This window comes from Mytilus californianus, unplaced genomic scaffold, assembly GCF_021869535.1.
Source record: "Mytilus californianus isolate M0D057914Y unplaced genomic scaffold, xbMytCali1.0.p SCAF_14, whole genome shotgun sequence".
Taxonomy (NCBI): domain Eukaryota; kingdom Metazoa; phylum Mollusca; class Bivalvia; order Mytilida; family Mytilidae; genus Mytilus; species Mytilus californianus.
The window spans coordinates 30,478,236-30,496,157 of NW_026262626.1; the positions used below are offsets into that span (position 1 = coordinate 30,478,236).

General features: G+C 33.9%; 1 protein-coding gene across 2 annotated transcripts in view; it reads left to right on the forward strand.

The window, feature by feature from the left end:
* LOC127724745 (translocator protein-like) overlaps nucleotides 1-3,622 on the forward strand; it is a 28,255-nt gene extending 24,633 nt beyond the window's left edge. For both annotated transcript variants that reach the window (XM_052231840.1, XM_052231841.1), the window contains exon 4: nucleotides 1,694-3,622. In XM_052231840.1, the coding sequence (XP_052087800.1) occupies nucleotides 1,694-1,864 (171 nt within the window). In that variant the 3' untranslated portion in view covers nucleotides 1,865-3,622. The remainder of the gene's footprint in view (nucleotides 1-1,693) is intronic.
* The last annotated feature ends 14,300 nt before the right edge of the window (nucleotides 3,623-17,922 follow it).

A 17,922-nucleotide genomic window follows, 5' to 3' on the forward strand; every position in this document is an offset into this window, starting at 1 on the left:
TACCAAACTTGGACAGAAGCTTGTTTATGATCATAAGATAATATCAAAAAGTAAATTTGGTAAAAAAAAAATTCCATTTTTTCCGTATTTTACTTATAAATGGACTTAGTTTTTCTGCCAAGAAACATTACATTTACTCTGTGGTTAAAGTTTTTGAAATTTTGATAACTTTCTCAAACTATCCTGGATTTCTACCAAACTTGGACAGAAGCTTGTTTATGAACATAAGATAATATCCAAAAGTAAATTTTGTAAAAAAAAAATTCCATTTTTTCCGTATTTTACTTATAAATGGACTTAGTTTTCTGCTAGTTAACATTACATTCACTCTGTGGTTAATGTTTTTAAAATTTTAAAAACTTTCTTAAACTATCCTGGATTTGTACCAAACTTGGACAGAAGCTTGTTTATGATTAAAAGCTAGTATCTAGAAAGAAATTTTGGTAAAATTTTGTTCCATTTTTTCCGTATTTTACTTATAAATGGACTAGTTTTTCTTCCAGTTAACATTACATACAGTCTGCAGTTTAAGTTTTTAAAACATAAATTAGATTCATAAACTATCCTGGATTTTTACCAAACTTGGACAGAAGCTACTTACAATCAAAAGATAGTATAGAGAGGAATATTTTTATTAATTTTTTTCTCATTTTTGTTGAGCCTGCGATTAACAACAAAGTAGGCGAGACACTGGGTTGCGCGGAACCCTTACGAATTTTTTAACTTATAATGTGAAATCAAACAGACCTAGAAAAATCCAATTACACGAGTTCGCAATCTATTTATATCTATGTTTAAGTTTGTATCGGGTTATATGACCGCCGGCAGTCTTTGAAGGTCACCTCGATGGTTAATTAGATGGCATCTAGACTAAAATGCACACGAAATGCTGACATACACTATTGAGTCTATGCATTGTAAATTGTTTATTTTAGACTTTTTATAATTTGGATATGCGTTTTAGTATATTATAAGTTGAATATAAGAACTTGAGTCAAATCGGTGAACATGAATTTGACAGCTAATACCCCTTTAAACTATAACTTTGTTAATCCTTCATCGAATTTGAGCAAAGGAAAGATAGATGCCGTTTTTCAGGTCCAAGTCAGTATCAATTGGTCCATGTGATATTAAATACATATTTTTACGACATCGTGGAATTTACTGTTTTTTTTTAACATATTGTGGCATAAGCCTCAATCAGTTTTATCTTAAACTGCCTTCTGAATGAATCTCAGTAATCCAAGACACCATACCTAATGAGAGGGTTCGGACTTAGTTGTTACTTCCATGGTTGTTTAGAGAGGATTTGAAATAAATACAATATCTATATGTTCATCTGAACTCATTATTGGTGAATTTACTAATGATTTGCAAATTATTTGCACATATGATGTCTTGTGATCTCTTGTCTATATGTTACATCTTTTAATGGAAGAGGATGATCCAATTCCGTTCGATAATTTTCATCTTCAAATATTTAAGTGTTGAACTCCTTTTTCATATTTTGACGGTCGAACTGTAAAACCCAAACCTTTTCATAAGAATAATGAAACTTCTATCTGAACATAATACAGTTAATTTGAAATATCAAGCAATACTCAATTTATGAGTAAATGTTCCTATAATAAATGGTATGTTTGTAACAACGACATTGAAATGTGGTTTATTAATATTTTATTTCTTGTTTCAGTCTTTAATTCTGCAAGGATTTCTATGGGGAACAGCAGGTGCTTGTGGATACGCCTTTGGAACTGTCAATAGAGCAGCTGGTTTTTTATTCATTCCATATATGGCATGGTTGACATTGGCAACAGCTTTAACATACAGGATATGGAAAGACAATAAAGATAAAATAGATTAATTTATGATATTGCCCTAATATAATGATAAATGTGATTTTAGAAAAGAAAAAAAAAGCATATAAAGAAACTGTCTTGTTGAAACTTTTAGTGCAGGTATTTTAAAATCATGCCAACTCATTGTAAACATTAATGCAAATTCTCATTGTTTAACTTACAGCCCTTTCACTTGTTATCGCATGTGTTTTCTTGCACAAAACACACAAGCTGTACTGCATGTATCATAAAAACATAATGCTCATCAATAAACCATGAAAATGAGTTCAAGGTCAAATGAACCCTGCCAGACAGGCATCTCAACATTGTCATAACTGTATAGATCAACGATAGCTGACCATTTAATTAAACTAACTAAGGAATTGATCAATAAAACGTTAAAACAATCAGATAAACCCGGACAGATAAACGTGTACATCAAACAATGATTTTAGATATCTCTTGATTTTGATGTAATACTGAAAAAAAAATGGCCTAATCTCAAGAATATAACGCTGATCGATGAACCATGAAAATGAGGGGTCAGATGAACAAGTCAGACAAAAATTTATATCAAAAATGTTTTATAGATCGAATAGCCTTTACTTGTTACTTACGGTTCTTAAGAAACTCAATGTATGACGAAAACCTAAAATTTATCAATGAACGACAAAACAAAGGTCAAGTTCAGGTGAACCCTGTAGGGTAAAATGTACAACATACATTTTTTCTATAGTCTAAATATGGTTGACTTCTTACATAAAGTACTTGCGAAACTGACTAAATAGTTGAACAATGAAGCACTTAAATGAAGTAAATGAAGATGAACCCTATCATACGGACGTTTCGACTTTAAAATGATTCTTAAAACCAGATAGTTGATAGAGAAACTCACATCTGCATGAAAACTGTATGTTGATCACTAAACAATGGAATTAGGACAATGTCAGGTAAACCCTGTCTGATAGATATGCACACCTTACAAGAATTCTTTAAATCAAATATAGTTGAAGAATTACTCATAGTTAGTGAAAAGATCAGGGAATTTCAAACATATGTGAGACATAGGGATTACTATCCAGCTGCGGTGTAAATTATTTGTATTAAGCTTTATATTTCAGAAGGTGGAAGATCTGTATGCTTCATACTTGTATGCAGATACCTTTTTTCCGAAGTTTTAGTCTGTCATAAGTCCATTGTCTTTGACCTCATTTACATAGTTCAGGGAATACTTGAAAAAAATTGCAGTTTTTTTGTTGTGTGAATTTCTCACTTATTATGAGTAATATGATAACTATTTATGGTATATGAGGGGCCTGATGGGTTATTTTCGTTCTTCGTGATCGGCGTATTTTCGCTATCGTGATCCGTTTTTCTACAGATTTATTTTTTTTTTATATTTTCGTGATCCGTGATCATGGAAATTTATTTTCTGTGAATCGTGATTGACAAAAAAATCAACTCGTGAATCATGATGAGACCCCCCCCATCAGGCCCCTCGTATATGGGTTCCTTTCAACGTCTACATGTCCATCATACAGGGTTTACCTGACCCCACCTCATTTCATGGATCAGCGATCAAGGTTAAAATTACGTGATTATGTGCATTTCTCAGATACTATAAGCAGTAGGTCTACTATAGGTGGTGTATGGAATGTAAGGGGTACATGTTAGTCTGGCAGGTTTCATCATGCATTTACCTCATTTTGATGGTTCATTGGTCAATGTTAAGTTTTTATGCTTTGATCTGTTTTTCGAATACTAATAGTAAAAGGTTAGATATATTTGGTGTTGGAATGATTGTAATGTGTACATGCCTTTCCGACAGGTAGCATCTTACCTTGAAATTTTGGCCCTTGAGAAACACTCAGCATACAAATAGAATTTTGAGTTGCTGCCTGAGCAAGTCAGCTTGCAAGTTTCAGTGTAAGGAAGAAAAGAGGGACGAAAGATACCAGAGGGACAGTCAAACTCATAGATCGAAAACAAACTGACAACGCCATGGCCAAAAATAAAAAGACAAACAGACAAATAATAGTACAGATGACACAACATAGAAAACCAAAGACTAAGCAACACGAACCCCACCAAAAACTGGGGGTGATCTCAGGTGCTCCGGAAGGGTAAGCAGATCCTGCTCCACATGTGGCACCCGTCGTGTTGCTTATGTTATTACAAATCCGGTAAATAGTCTAATTCGGTAAGTCACATTCGTGAAAAGGGAGGGTAGTTACGACATAAGGAACATATCCGATATCATCTGTGAAACGGCTATTCCATAACGGTCAACCAACTCGTGATGGCGTCCGTAAAATTTACGAAGGGATGATTTCAACTTCACCATTTGGAACTCTTGGTTTAATAGCTTCCTTGTGAGCAGCAATCCTCTATCAAGGAAATCGTGATAGGAAACACAAGCCCGGGAATATCGTATCAATTGGGAGATATACACTCCGTATGCAGGCGCTGCTGGAATGTTGCTACATAGAAATGGAAAGTTCACAATTGGGAAGCTGAAAGAAATCATCTCTTTTGTCGTAAAGTTTTGTTTTCAACCGACCCTCATTGTCAATTTCTAAGTGTAAGTCAAGATATGAGGCAGACTTAGCTGTATCTGTAGTATCCTTTATCTCTAGTTCGATGGGATAGATTCGTTCAACATAGTCACCAAATTTTGTATTATTTAGTGAGAGAACATCATCTATATAGCGGAACGTAGAGTTAAAGGATATTGCTAACTTCTTATCTTTCTTCCTAAGAAGTTCCTGTATGAAGTCAGCCTCATAATAATAAAGAAACAATTAGGCAAGAAGAGGGGCACAATTGGTTCCCATTGGAATTCCGACAGTCTGTTGAAAAACTGGTCCTCCAAACGTAACAAATATGTTGTCAATCAAGAAATCAAGCATCTTGATAATGTCAGTTTCAGAGAATTTTTTGTTTGAATCAGAGTGATTCTTTACAAAGTAGGATTTATCCCTCCCCAAGACAAGATACTTGTATCTACGTTCGCCATTCTTTTTAATGAAACAAAGTAATACCAACTCTTTCAATTTGTCTTTTAGTTTGGAATGGGGAATACTTGTTAAAAGTGTTGAAAAGTCAAATGTTTTAATACTATTGCAAGATGAGAGAGTCTTAGATTGTATGTACTCTAAAAGATCTTTGGAATTTTTTAGTATCCACATCTGATTCACGCCACCTCTAGAATAGGCAGTTTCACAATAACTTTGGAGCCCGGCTTTGATTGCTGATAAAATAGATGTTAATAATATAGAAAGAGGTTTCGTGGAGCACTTGGAAGACCTAGCAATATACCGTTGTTTGTAAGGACACTTATGTAGTTTAGGTATCCAATACAGTGATGGAAGATCCAGTTCTTCATCTTTGGTTGAAATTCCAAAGGAACATAGAACAGACCTATGATTATCCAGAATATCCTCTTTGGTAAGTGTCGTGAGGGTATATGTTGAGTTTCCAAGTGAATTGTCAATACCTAATTCATTTATCAAGCAGTTTATGTAATGATATTTACACACAAAAACGATGTTGTTTGGGGCTTTATCTGCGGGGACAACAACATATTTGTCATGGAGGTAGGACGAGTGTTCTGCAACATATGGGTCTTTAAAAATTGACGTAGCGTGGGTATTTTTTGCCCATTTAGTTTCTTAATTCGGATTTGTATCAACGACCTCACAGCCTGAATCCATTCGGAAAGAGTATCTAAGAACCTGCCTGCCCGGCAATCTGCCAGCCGGGGAATGTGGAGCAAGGTTTCTCCACTAGGGGATGAGACTAGGGGTCTCATCTGCAGCTGGGGTGTGCAAGGTCTGCATGGGGATAGCCCATGTACTAGTAGAGTAGCAGGGGTCTATCATACTGGCACTGGAACAAATTTGATAAATGAGGGATGAATGAAATTTTAGAAATGACCAGTGATAACATTCCATCAAGAAAAATAAAAATAAAAGAAAAATATATATCACTAGTTAAAGCTGATATGTTTCCCTTGTCATGAAACAATATTGAAGGCGTTAGAACGAGGATGGTGGGGGGTAAATTGAATAATAGCACTGTAAAACTCTTATCAACTAGTCAGACTGCTATGAGCCAAGAAACTGATTATACAAATACCATGCATAAGGCTTTAGGTGTAATACCACCAAATCATAGTACGTCACATCCGGTTGCATACGAAAATAGGTCGAAAAAAAATATTCCCTTGAATTTGACAGTTGTAGGTAATTGATCCTACATTTCATTGCAGTAAAACATTTCTGAGTCATAAACATATATCTTGGGTATTTCAAAGCACCATTATTTCTTTATTTGGGGTTTCTATAGAATATTTTGGAAACTTGAGGTTACATGGTTACTTAAGCTTGTACACAGGTTAAAAAAGGGGGAAAATTTGATTGGTTAACTTCCAGTGATGGTTATTTTCTTATATGCAATGAAATGTTATGTGAAATTTTTTCTATAGTACTGGACAGGATAAAACTTTACTCATGCCAAGTATTTCCTTATTTGAAACAAAGATAAATTCTGCACAATTTTTTGAAAAGTGAAAATTTAACAAAGACTAATAGGGGAAAATCAATGGTGGTATTACACCTAATATGGGAAGCTGTACATGCACCTTTGACCTTGTGAGTACTCTCATGTGTTAAAATTTCTTGCTATTTAAGTGAAATATTACAAATAATGAAATATTCTGAGTGGATTGAGTCTCCAAAATACATTTTATGAGAAAATTTCCTTGAAATAGGACTTTACCATGAATATTAGTTGACAGAACAAGCCATACTTAGAGTCTTGGGGAGCTTTTTCTCCTTATTTCTTATATTCTGCTATACTAGAAAATTTTTCATAAGAAATACTTTAATAAATATATAGTTTTAAGTAAATGAAATTATTTTTAAAGCAGTAACAACAAATTATTCACCAAAAGAGAAGTTTTTTATGTCCCTCACTGGAACGCGGCGTAAATTTAAGTTTTACGCAAGGACTTATTGAAACCTCCTTGGAGACAGTAAACTTTTATACGGATAGTTCAAGCAGCTTGAATACTTCAATTAATCATTTATAATAACATTTCTATCATAAATGAGTGAAAGTTACCCCAAAATTTTTATTTATTGGCCTAAAAAGTAGAAATTTTGAGGAAATGAGAGGTATAAATGGACCAAAAGAGACTTTATAAGGAAGAATAAGAGGTCCATTAGTAGTATTTATCATCCTAAAGTCATCTTTTGTATCATATTCAACTGTTTGTAGGCAGATGAGATAAATATTTGATCATTTATTGGTCCACACTATATTCTATCATGATGCGGCTTGGTTTGAATTTTTCGAAGAAATTTTGCTCGAATCCCTGTAGATGTCGTCTTACATTATACTAGATTTTTCTCAAACTATTGAACTGATTATGACAAAACTTGACAGGAATGCTTGAAATAACCAGTATTACAAAGGAAAAAAGTCACATTCAGTTTATTCAACAAAAAAGTCTTCTTTAGGTGTAATACCACCAAATCATAGTACGTCACATCCGGTTGCATACGAAAATAGGTCGAAAAAAAATTTTCCCTTGAATTTGACAGTTGTAGGTAATTGATCCTACATTTCATTGCAGTAAAACATTTCTGAGTCATAAACATATATCTTGGGTATTTCAAAGCACCATTATTTCTTTATTTGGGGTTTCTATAGAATATTTTGGAAACTTGAGGTTACATGGTTACTTAAGCTTGTACACAGGTTAAAAAAGGGGGAAAATTTGATTGGTTAACTTCCAGTGATGGTTATTTTCTTATATGCAATGAAATGTTATGTGAAATTTTTTCTATAGTACTGGACAGGATAAAACTTTACTCATGCCAAGTATTTCCTTATTTGAAACAAAGATAAATTCTGCACAATTTTTTGAAAAGTGAAAATTTAACAAAGACTAATAGGGGAAAATCAATGGTGGTATTACACCTTTACACAGAGATTGGGTACATCAAACATCCAGTGGGAGGACCCTCAAATAATATACTAATTATTGTGTAATAAGTTTTATGAGATCTGGTATCATATCCTGCTTTTCCTCTCCAACAGTGATTGTTCGTGACATGTATCTGATTAAGAAAATATTAGTGTGCCTCCTGGTGAGATTCCAGTTGTCGCTTCAAAGTGTCAAATGTTAGAGAAATTAACCTCAAGATATAACAAGTGGTCTGAGTATGTTAATGAATTGTATCCAGGATGTCAGCATCTTTTATTGCGTGAACCCCTGAGGGTTCACGCATATATATTGGTTGATGTTATATAGCCTGGCATCCTGACCCAATCTAATACTTCGTCTACTGTCGAGCAGTGAGCCAGGATCCCAGGCTAGATGTTATAGTCTTTTGGAAAACCGGAAATGCCTACTGTCTTTTCGGAATACATCTGTTCTTTTCTATGGCCACCTGCGTAATAGATAATGAATTGATCTAATGAATATGTATTAGCGTCCAACAGTTGCTATGGAGATAAGTGTTAATCGAGACTGATTGATATCCTACATAGCTAATTAAATTAGAGTCGCACATGTTAAGTTTTCTGAAATGCAAGCTGTGTTTACATTGGAGCTCAAGTAGATTTTAAGCGAAACAAGTTGCGATCTTTAAAAAAAGAAAAGCAATACGTGAACTCGAGACCGCTGACTAGTCACCAAAAGGTTGTTGCTGAATTTTTGTTTGCTTTTGAATTGAAATAATTGACTGTGAATAGAATAAGATAATGATGATATTAAAACCTCTTTATTAGAAATATATAATTGTGTGTAGATTCTTGGTCAAGTCAGTTGAAAGTAATGTTGGATAGTTGTATATAGAAAAGTGTGTATATATACAGCTACTATTTGAATTTACATTGTAAGGCTTAACTACTTTATTTATTACTTGGGAGTGTACATCATGTTTTCATAATCCTATTGCAAATCTCAGTTTCTGCAAACCGGATGTCTAATGTAAATTGCACAAACCAATCGCAATATACATTTAAGCACTCAGTTTGCTTTTTAATCTGGATGCATTTATTTTACCTATCATATCTTCTTATTTTGTTTCCTTGATGCCTTCAATTATTCTTATACTCGTGTACTCATGGTAGATGTTGTATACACAGGCACTTGTCTCAAAATTTCCTATTGAAGTCACTTAAATCAATCCAAATATTCGACAAGAAAAGTTGGTTTTGAAGAATATGTTATTTTCAGAAGTTATAAGAATACCTGAACTTACTCTCAAGAGAACCAATTTATATAAAAACATATGTAGATTAAAAAGATACCAGGAATAGATTACCTTAGGGTTAAAATGTTGTACGCCAGACGCGAGTTCAGTCTACAAAGACTCATCAGTGACGCTCGTAAAATAAAAGTTAAAAAAGGCCAAATAAAGTACGAAGTTGAAAGGAATTGAGGACCCAAAATTTCGAAACAAAGGTTTTGCCAAATACATCTAAGGTAATCTATTCCTGGTGTAGAAAATCCTTAGCATTTCGAAAATGTTAAAGTTGATAATAGAACAGTCACTTCAAAAAAAAAAGAATAGAGAAACCGCTAGAGGTCAGGATACCTTGAGTAATGATGACCATGCTTGAAAGTCACATGTCAAGCTCTTACTGCCGTGTCCTGAATTTAGTTAAGAAAAGTGAAAATCATATTATAGATTGAAATTAATATTTATGCATGCACGTGGTTATTTTGCGCAAGAAATAGTAAATAGAAGTCATACGCACTGATATTCTGGATAGGTATACACATTTGCGTCATCACATATATTAATCTAGACTCAAATCTATTGTTTAATAGTTGAATTCGGATGTCAAACTACCTACCTCAAGTGTTTTGACTCCGGATTCATTGCCATTCAATCCGAGATTTGTGCGAACGCAAACCGATAGTGTGTCGTGTGAACAGGGTGATATATAATGTAAATGAACCAAGCCGTGTAGGATAGCTGGTCAACACAATGAATACAATTTTCAAAATCGTACCATAGTGCAAAGATTTAGATGCTATAAGATTGAACTATTTAAAAAAAAGAATTCAACTGTAATAATTAACATACATTCCTGTTAATGAATTTTTTCCGAAAATTATGAATATAACATCAATACACACAAACGTCAAGTATTTACTGATGGACATTTTATTTATCAAATCAATCTCACTTCTTAAAGTCTAACTTTCCACTATATGAATATATTGCTATACAAAATATAAGCAGAGACTTATAGATCCATACTAATACAGTATAAAAGAATTAACGTTGTAATTAAATTTTGTTATGATTATTGTAAAATATTGATTACATTTTTGTGAGATTCAAGGATTTAAAATCCTTGTGAATTGAAACAATTGCAAGTATTTTTCATTCACTTCCGTTTAAAATTTATAAACTATCTTATGTGTACACATCCCTGCTCATTGGTGCTCATCAGACATGGGGCGAATAACATTGCAATGTAATGCATTATATTACAATCACTTTGACCAAACCATGCATTATATTACAATTACAATTACATGCATTTATCAAAGTAATGCATTATATTACAATTACTTTTGCAAAGTAATGCCTTGAATTACACATTACATTTGAAAATTTTATTAACTGACTAGAAAAAATTAAACATTTTGAAAAACAACTAGAAGTCACAAAAGATTCTAGCATATGCAGTAACTGTTCCATGAATTGAATATAAGTATACATGTAAAAAGTCTATTTAATTCGACTTTTACAATTTTAATTATTTTAACTTAATGTTGACTTTACTTTTATAAATATACTTTTTGTTGTTGTTTTTTTTTAAATTTTAAACGAAATATTTAATTACTGTGAATTACTTCCCTAATTATAAAATAAACATAGACATTAGTTAATGAAAAATTGTCTAAATGGTGAAAATATTGATTGTAAAACAAACTAATGAGTGTTTATAACAAAGTTTAATTATCTTTTATTTAAGCAAGACAAGATATTCTTTGATCTTATGACAACAATACAGTTATGCTTTTCAAATATCAATCTTTTTATGCAGGAAAATGTATGAAATAAGATGAAATAAAGAATATATTATAATGATTAACATATTCTTAGTTAATCAAGAAATCTTAAATTTGGTTAGTTAAAACTCCAACAATATGTTAAAGATGTAGTATGTGAAAAATGTAATGCCATGTAATGCATGAAATTACACAACTTTTTGCTAAAGTAATGCATTATATTACAATTACATGTAATGCACAAATTCCTGCATTACACATTACATGCAATTACTAGGAAAAATGTAATGCATTACCATGCATTAAATTACAAATTTGCATTACCCCATGCCTGGTGCTCATATGTTGCATATAATTTTCATAAATGTAATGACTGTTCAAACCTGTTGAATATAATGCACGTATATATATAACATTTTTAATGATATTCTATAACACAAAATTTCAAAAGACAACCATAATCCAGGTTTACTCACCAACAAATAATGCAGATGAAGAAGAGAAAGATGACTTTTACAACTCTCTGCAAACCACTGTAAATTCTGTGCCAAAACGAAACATCCTCATGATAATAGGAGACCTCAATGCAAAAGTGGGTAAGGACAGGACAGGGAGAGAAAGAGAAATGGGACCAAATGGAATTGGTGAAATGAATGAGAACGGTGAAATCTTTGCTGATTTCTGTGCTGTAACAGTTTAGTAATAGGTGGTACACTTTTCCCCCATAAAAACTGCCACAAAGTTACTTGGGTTTCGCCAAATGGAGTGACAGAAAATCAAATAGACCATATCGCTATATCGCAAAGATGGAGGTCATCTCTACAAGATGTGCGAAACAAGAGAGGAGCCGACATAGCATCAGATCACCACCTAATCATTGCAAAGATACAACTAAAACTACTTTCAACCAAAAAAAAACAAAGTCTAGAAGAAAGAAGTTTAATGTTGATCTATTCAAAGACCCTAAAGTTGTTCAAGACTATCAAATTCTGCTCCAAAACAAATTTAGAGTACTTGAAAACCTACATGATGACGAAACTAACATCAACACAGCATGGGAAATGACCAGAGATTCTATTGTTCAATCGTGTGAAGAAACTGTCGGTTATCTCCAACAAAACCACAAGCAATGGATGTCAGAAAATACATGGAAAATTGTCAACGAAAGACGACAAGTGAAAGAAAAAGTTCTGACTGCTATAACTAGACAGCAAAAAAAAACAGACACAAGAACAATATAGCAATAAAGATAAAGAGGTGAAGAAAAGCTGCAAACAAGATAAAAGGAACTTCGTGGAACAACAAGCCAAAGAAGCCGAAGCCGCCTGTAGCAAGGGAGACATCAAAACCCTATACAACATTACAAAGCAATTAAGTGGTAAACCACCAACCTCAAATACACCAATCAAAGATAAAGACAACAAGACCCTCACTCAACTGGAAGAACAACTTGAAAGGTGGAAAGAGCATTTCGAGCAGGTTCTTAACCGACCCCCATCTACAGATCCACCTGAACTACAAAATGGTCCAACATTAAACATCAAAACAAGCAAAATAACAAAAGCTGAAGTTACCAAAGCTATCAAAAGTCTAAAAAATGGGAAAGCAGGCGGCATTGATAACATACCACCAGAAGCTATAAAAGTCTTGGATGATACCTCTGTCCTTAGCCTGTTACAACTACTTAATAAGATCTGGGAAGAAGAAGAAATACCAGATGATTGGAGTAAAGGACTTTTAGTGAAAATCCCCAAAAAAGGTAACAAGTCACTTTTCAACAACTGGAGAGGTATCATTTTATTGTCCATACCGAGCAAACTGCTCTGTAGTACCATCCTTAGCAGAATGAAAAATGAAGTCGATAAGATATTAAGAGATGAACAAGCTGGCTTCAGACAAGAAAGATCATGTGTAGACCAAATAGCCACATTGAGAATTATTATTGAACAGACAATAGAATGGCAGACAACACTTTACCTAAATTTTGTGGATTTCCAGAGAGCTTTTGATAGCATTGACCATCAGGTCCTCTGGAACTTTCTGGAACACTATGGAATACCACAAATGATCATCAAAATGATAAAACTGCTATACGACCAATTTTCCTGTCAAGTTATACACGGTGGAACTATGACCGAACCATTCCCCGTTACAACTGGGGTACGTCAAGGTTGTCTTCTTTCTCCGCTCCTTTTCCTAATAGTAGTTGACTGGGTTGGTAAATCAGCCTACAAAGATCCGAAAGGCATTGGATGGACTCTCAAAACACGTCTTGAAGACCTAGAATTTGCCGATGACATTTGTACACTGTCCCATCGCTTCCAAGATGCACAACATCAGACCAAAAGTCTTGAAACAGTAGCAAAACAAACAGGCCTATACATCAACACACAGAAAACTAAATCAATGAGGCTAAATACAAACCAGCAAGATTGTCTTAAGATCGACGACTCTACTGTTGAAGATGTACAACAATTCACCTACCTTGGAAGTATTGTCAGTACATCAGGAGGCACAGACGAAGACATATCGGCAAGAAAAAAGAAAGCACAACAGGTATTTTCCATGCTTAAACCCGTTTGGAGGAGTAATGCTTTAAGAACTAGCACAAAGTTAAGGATATTTACCACTAATGTCAAATCTGTACTCTTATACGGATCAGAAACCTGGAGAGAAACAGCTGCATATATCAAATCAATCCAAACTTTTGTCAATAAATGTTTGAGAAACATCCTCAACATCAGATGGCCAAACAAAATATCCAACAATGAGTTATGGAGAAGAACCAAACAACAGCCAACAACTCAGATAATAAGAACAAGAAAGTGGAAGTGGATCGGGCATACCCTCAGAAAAAAAGACACAAATATCACCAAGCAAGCCCTAGAATGGAACCCCCAAGGACATCGAAAAAGGGGGAGGCCAAAAAAACACCTGGCGCAGGGGACTAACAACAGAGCTGAGTAAAATTGGGAAGACCTGGAGAGAAACAAAATGAACAGCCATGGACAGGAAGAAATGGAGAGAAACAAAATGAACAGCCATGGACAGGAAGAAATGGAGAACAACTGTAGTCGCCCTATGTCCCCCTTGGGACGAAGTGGATTAAGTCAAGTAAGTCATATATATAACATTTTTAATTATATTCTATTAAGGATATATTTAGTCTCAGTTTAAACTTATTCTCTTTAATGAATATTCTCTTGGTCTGGTAGTATCTATTAATGAAATTAAATATTTTTGACAGAAAAATCTTTTGGCTTAATTATCATTCTGCTTTCCGACCACTGTGTTTCCGACCTAAGATAAATATTGATAACAGTAATATCGTTTGATTAGTTTCCTTCATGCTTTCCGACATTTTCCCATGCTATGATTGAAATACAAAATATCACGTGATAAACGTTCAGAAATAATCAGTTTTTTCTTGGACATTATACACGTATATTAATAAACTATTCCCTGTTTTATTGTCACAATGCATAACAGCACGGTGTATTAAATACTACACACACAACGCGTACATGAACCGTCTCATGCATGAATTATCATTATACTTGATATTTAATAAACATTCGCATTATTAAAAACACATATGTTTTGTCAAAAGGCATATTGGTTCTAACTTTTAAATGATTTTTTTGTCAATCACGATTTACAGAAAATAAATTTCCATGATCACGGATCACGAAAATATAAAAAAAAATAAATCTGTAGAAAAACGGACCACGATAGCGAAAATGTGCCGATCACGAAGAACGAAAATAATCCATCAGGCCACTCAATGTTGAAATATACAATGTCACGTGGTAGCCTATCCATAGAGGGACCGTAACAAAGACATAGATAACTACCTGTGTAAATGATCGATAATTTTCGAGAGGTTCCGAGAATCTTGTTTCCGGAGACATTCCGAGTGGCCCATAGAAGCTTCCAAAGCTCACCAATATAAAGGCGTTATCCCCCAGGTGGGGGGGGGGGGGTTCACGCAAAAAGTGACGGTCAATGGATAGGGCGTTATTACGATTTTCAAACTGAACCATTTTAGAGAAATTCAAAAAGAGTAAAGTCCGTTTAAGCAGCAATTAAAAATCTACGTCCAGGAAAGATGGGAATAATCAAGGTTTCTAAAATTATTCCGATTGTGATTAAAATAACAAAAACGGAATTATTATAATCACATATCATTTAACTGGTTAAATATTGGAAAAAAATACAAATTAGAATAAAGAGAAAACAAATTAAAGAAAAAGAAACTGAACCTTAAAGAATTACTGAGGTGTTTAAAATGCAGATATAAGATGCTACAGCGAAATCTTATACATTTAAGTTATAAAAATATTTTTGCGATATGTTGACGATTCTAAAAGAATAATTAATTTTTGGGCTTGATGTTTGTGATGTCGTATAACAGAAAAAATGATTATGCATATGCAATGCAGCAATGGTGAAATACTAATACAGGGTCAGAAATATAGAGAATGGATGATGATAGATACCGTCAAAGATAAGATAATGAATTTCTATTTATAGTAATTAAGGCTCAGCAATTTTATCAAACTTAAATATAAATAAGGAAACAAAAGCAATAATTGTAATAAATGAAAACGCGATGAAATTAGGTAGTTAGTTTTCTCGTATGAATTGTTTTACATTGTCATTTCGGAGCCTTTTATAGCTTACTATGCGGTATGGGTTTTGCTCATTGTTGAAGGCCGTACGGTGACATAACTGTTAACTTCTGTGTCACTTGGTCACTAGTGGAGAGTTGTCTCATTGGCAAACATACCACATCTTCCTTTTTTAATTTAGATAAACCATACTTAATCTTATTTAAAAATACAAGCAAGTTAACCCTGGAAATAACGACGAAATTTAAAGGCACATTTTATGTGTGTTAAATGCAGAAATTACACGTCACATCGAAACAGTTCATAAATGAATATCATGCGTTTGAGTCCTTAAAATAATTCTAAAGATATGAAAAGATTTACAGACACTGAGTTATTTTCTTTGGAGTTGAGGCGATAACTCTCTATTTTTTTAAAACTTATGGTTAATGAAATAAAACAAATTGAGGTTTGATATGTTTGGCATTGAAAACTATTATAAATCACTACCGGTATGCGGTTTGCTAGGATATATTCAAAGGCTTATGGTAACAGGAAGATGAGTATTATCTATTCATGATTCTTTTATAAAGTTAGAGATGCGTATGTCATTTTTTTAGGAAAATCCTGCAACTTTTGTAAGAAGCCTAATCACTTTGAGAAGATGTGTAGGTCAAAAAGAAATACTAAACAATCTGTTAATACGCTAGAGAATTCAGATTTTGAAAACAATTTCGAATGTCAATCAAAGATAGATAGTAGTTCAGATGATGAATATGTTTTCGGACTACAGACAGAACCGCTAAAAGGAACCGTGATCTCTATCAAACGTGATCAGCCAAGAATTTGTGTCAAAATCAATGAATCAGATATCAACGTTCTTATCGACACTGGCTCAAGTATCAATGTAATTGATGAGGATACCTACAACAGGATGAAGAGAAAACCAAAATTGATAGCTACAAAGACCAAAGTTTTCGCATATGGATCTCATCAAAATTTAGAATTCGTGGGAAAGTTTGACACTGTAATTGAAACGAGAAATAAGCTAACACGTGCAACTGTTTATTTTTTCAAATGGACAAGCGGTAATTTACTGTGTTATGATACGTCATTAGAACTACAGATAATCCCGCAAATATCGAGGCTCTCAACAGGGAACAAACACGAACAATTGTGTGAACAATATAAAGATATATTTCATGGACTGGGCAAACTTAAAGAAACACAAGTGAAAATTCATGTTGACAAAACAGTGAAACCTATAGTTCAGCCACATAGAAGGATACCTTTTCATATAAGGAAACAGGTAGAAACCGAACTTGAAAGGTTAGAGAAGTTAGACATTATAGAAAGGGTACATGGACCAACTCCCTGGGTTTCACCTATAGTTGTAGCACCCAAACCTAAAAGTCCAGGTGAAATAAGAATATGCGTAGATATGAGACTACCAAACTAGGCTATACAACGCGAGAGGCACATAACTCCAACTATTGATGATCTAATAGTTGACCTTAATGTAGCAAAGGTGTTTTCCAAAATGGACCTTTTAAACGGGTACCATCAGTTAGAACTTACACAAGAATCACGAAATATTACTACTTTCACAACACATGTTGGACTAAGAAGATACAAACGTCTAAGCTTTGGAGTCACGTCTGCTGCTGAAATATTCCAAAATACGCTAAGTACAGCTTTAGAAGGTCTTAACGGGGTGAGAAATATCTCCGATGATATCATTGTGTTTGGAGCATCTCAAGACGAACATGATACACGACTGACAGCCTTATTTCAACGTATAAACGAAAAAGGTTTAACACTTAACAAAAAGAAATGCGAATTTAATAAAGACAGCTTGGAATTTTATGGACATATATTCAGTTCAAAAGGAATATCAGCAGATCCGAGAAAAGTTGAAGCAATTCGTAACACCAATATACCGAGTGACATATCGGAAGTACGTAGCTTTTTAGCGATGACTAACTACGTTGGAAGATTTATACCAGAATATTCTACAATAACCGAACCATTAAGACGTTTAACTAAGCAAGGAGTGACATGGACATGGACTTCAGAACAACAACAATCGTTTGATTCACTTAAACAGGAATTAATGAACAAAAGGATAATGGCTTATTTTGATCCAAGAAAGGCCACTGTTCTTATAATTGATGCAAGTCCAGTAGGTGTTGGCGCGTTACTTACTCAGGATGGCAGAGTGAACGCATACGCAAGCCGTGCGCTTAGTGATGTAGAAAAACGATACAGTCAGACAGAGCGAGAAGGACTAGCCATAGTTTGGGCTATAGAACACTTTCATCTGTACCTGTACGGACACAAATTTACACTCGTTACCGATCATCAACCACTGGAATGCATTTTCAACAATCCATAATCGAAACCGCCAGCGAGAATTCAAAGATGGAGATTA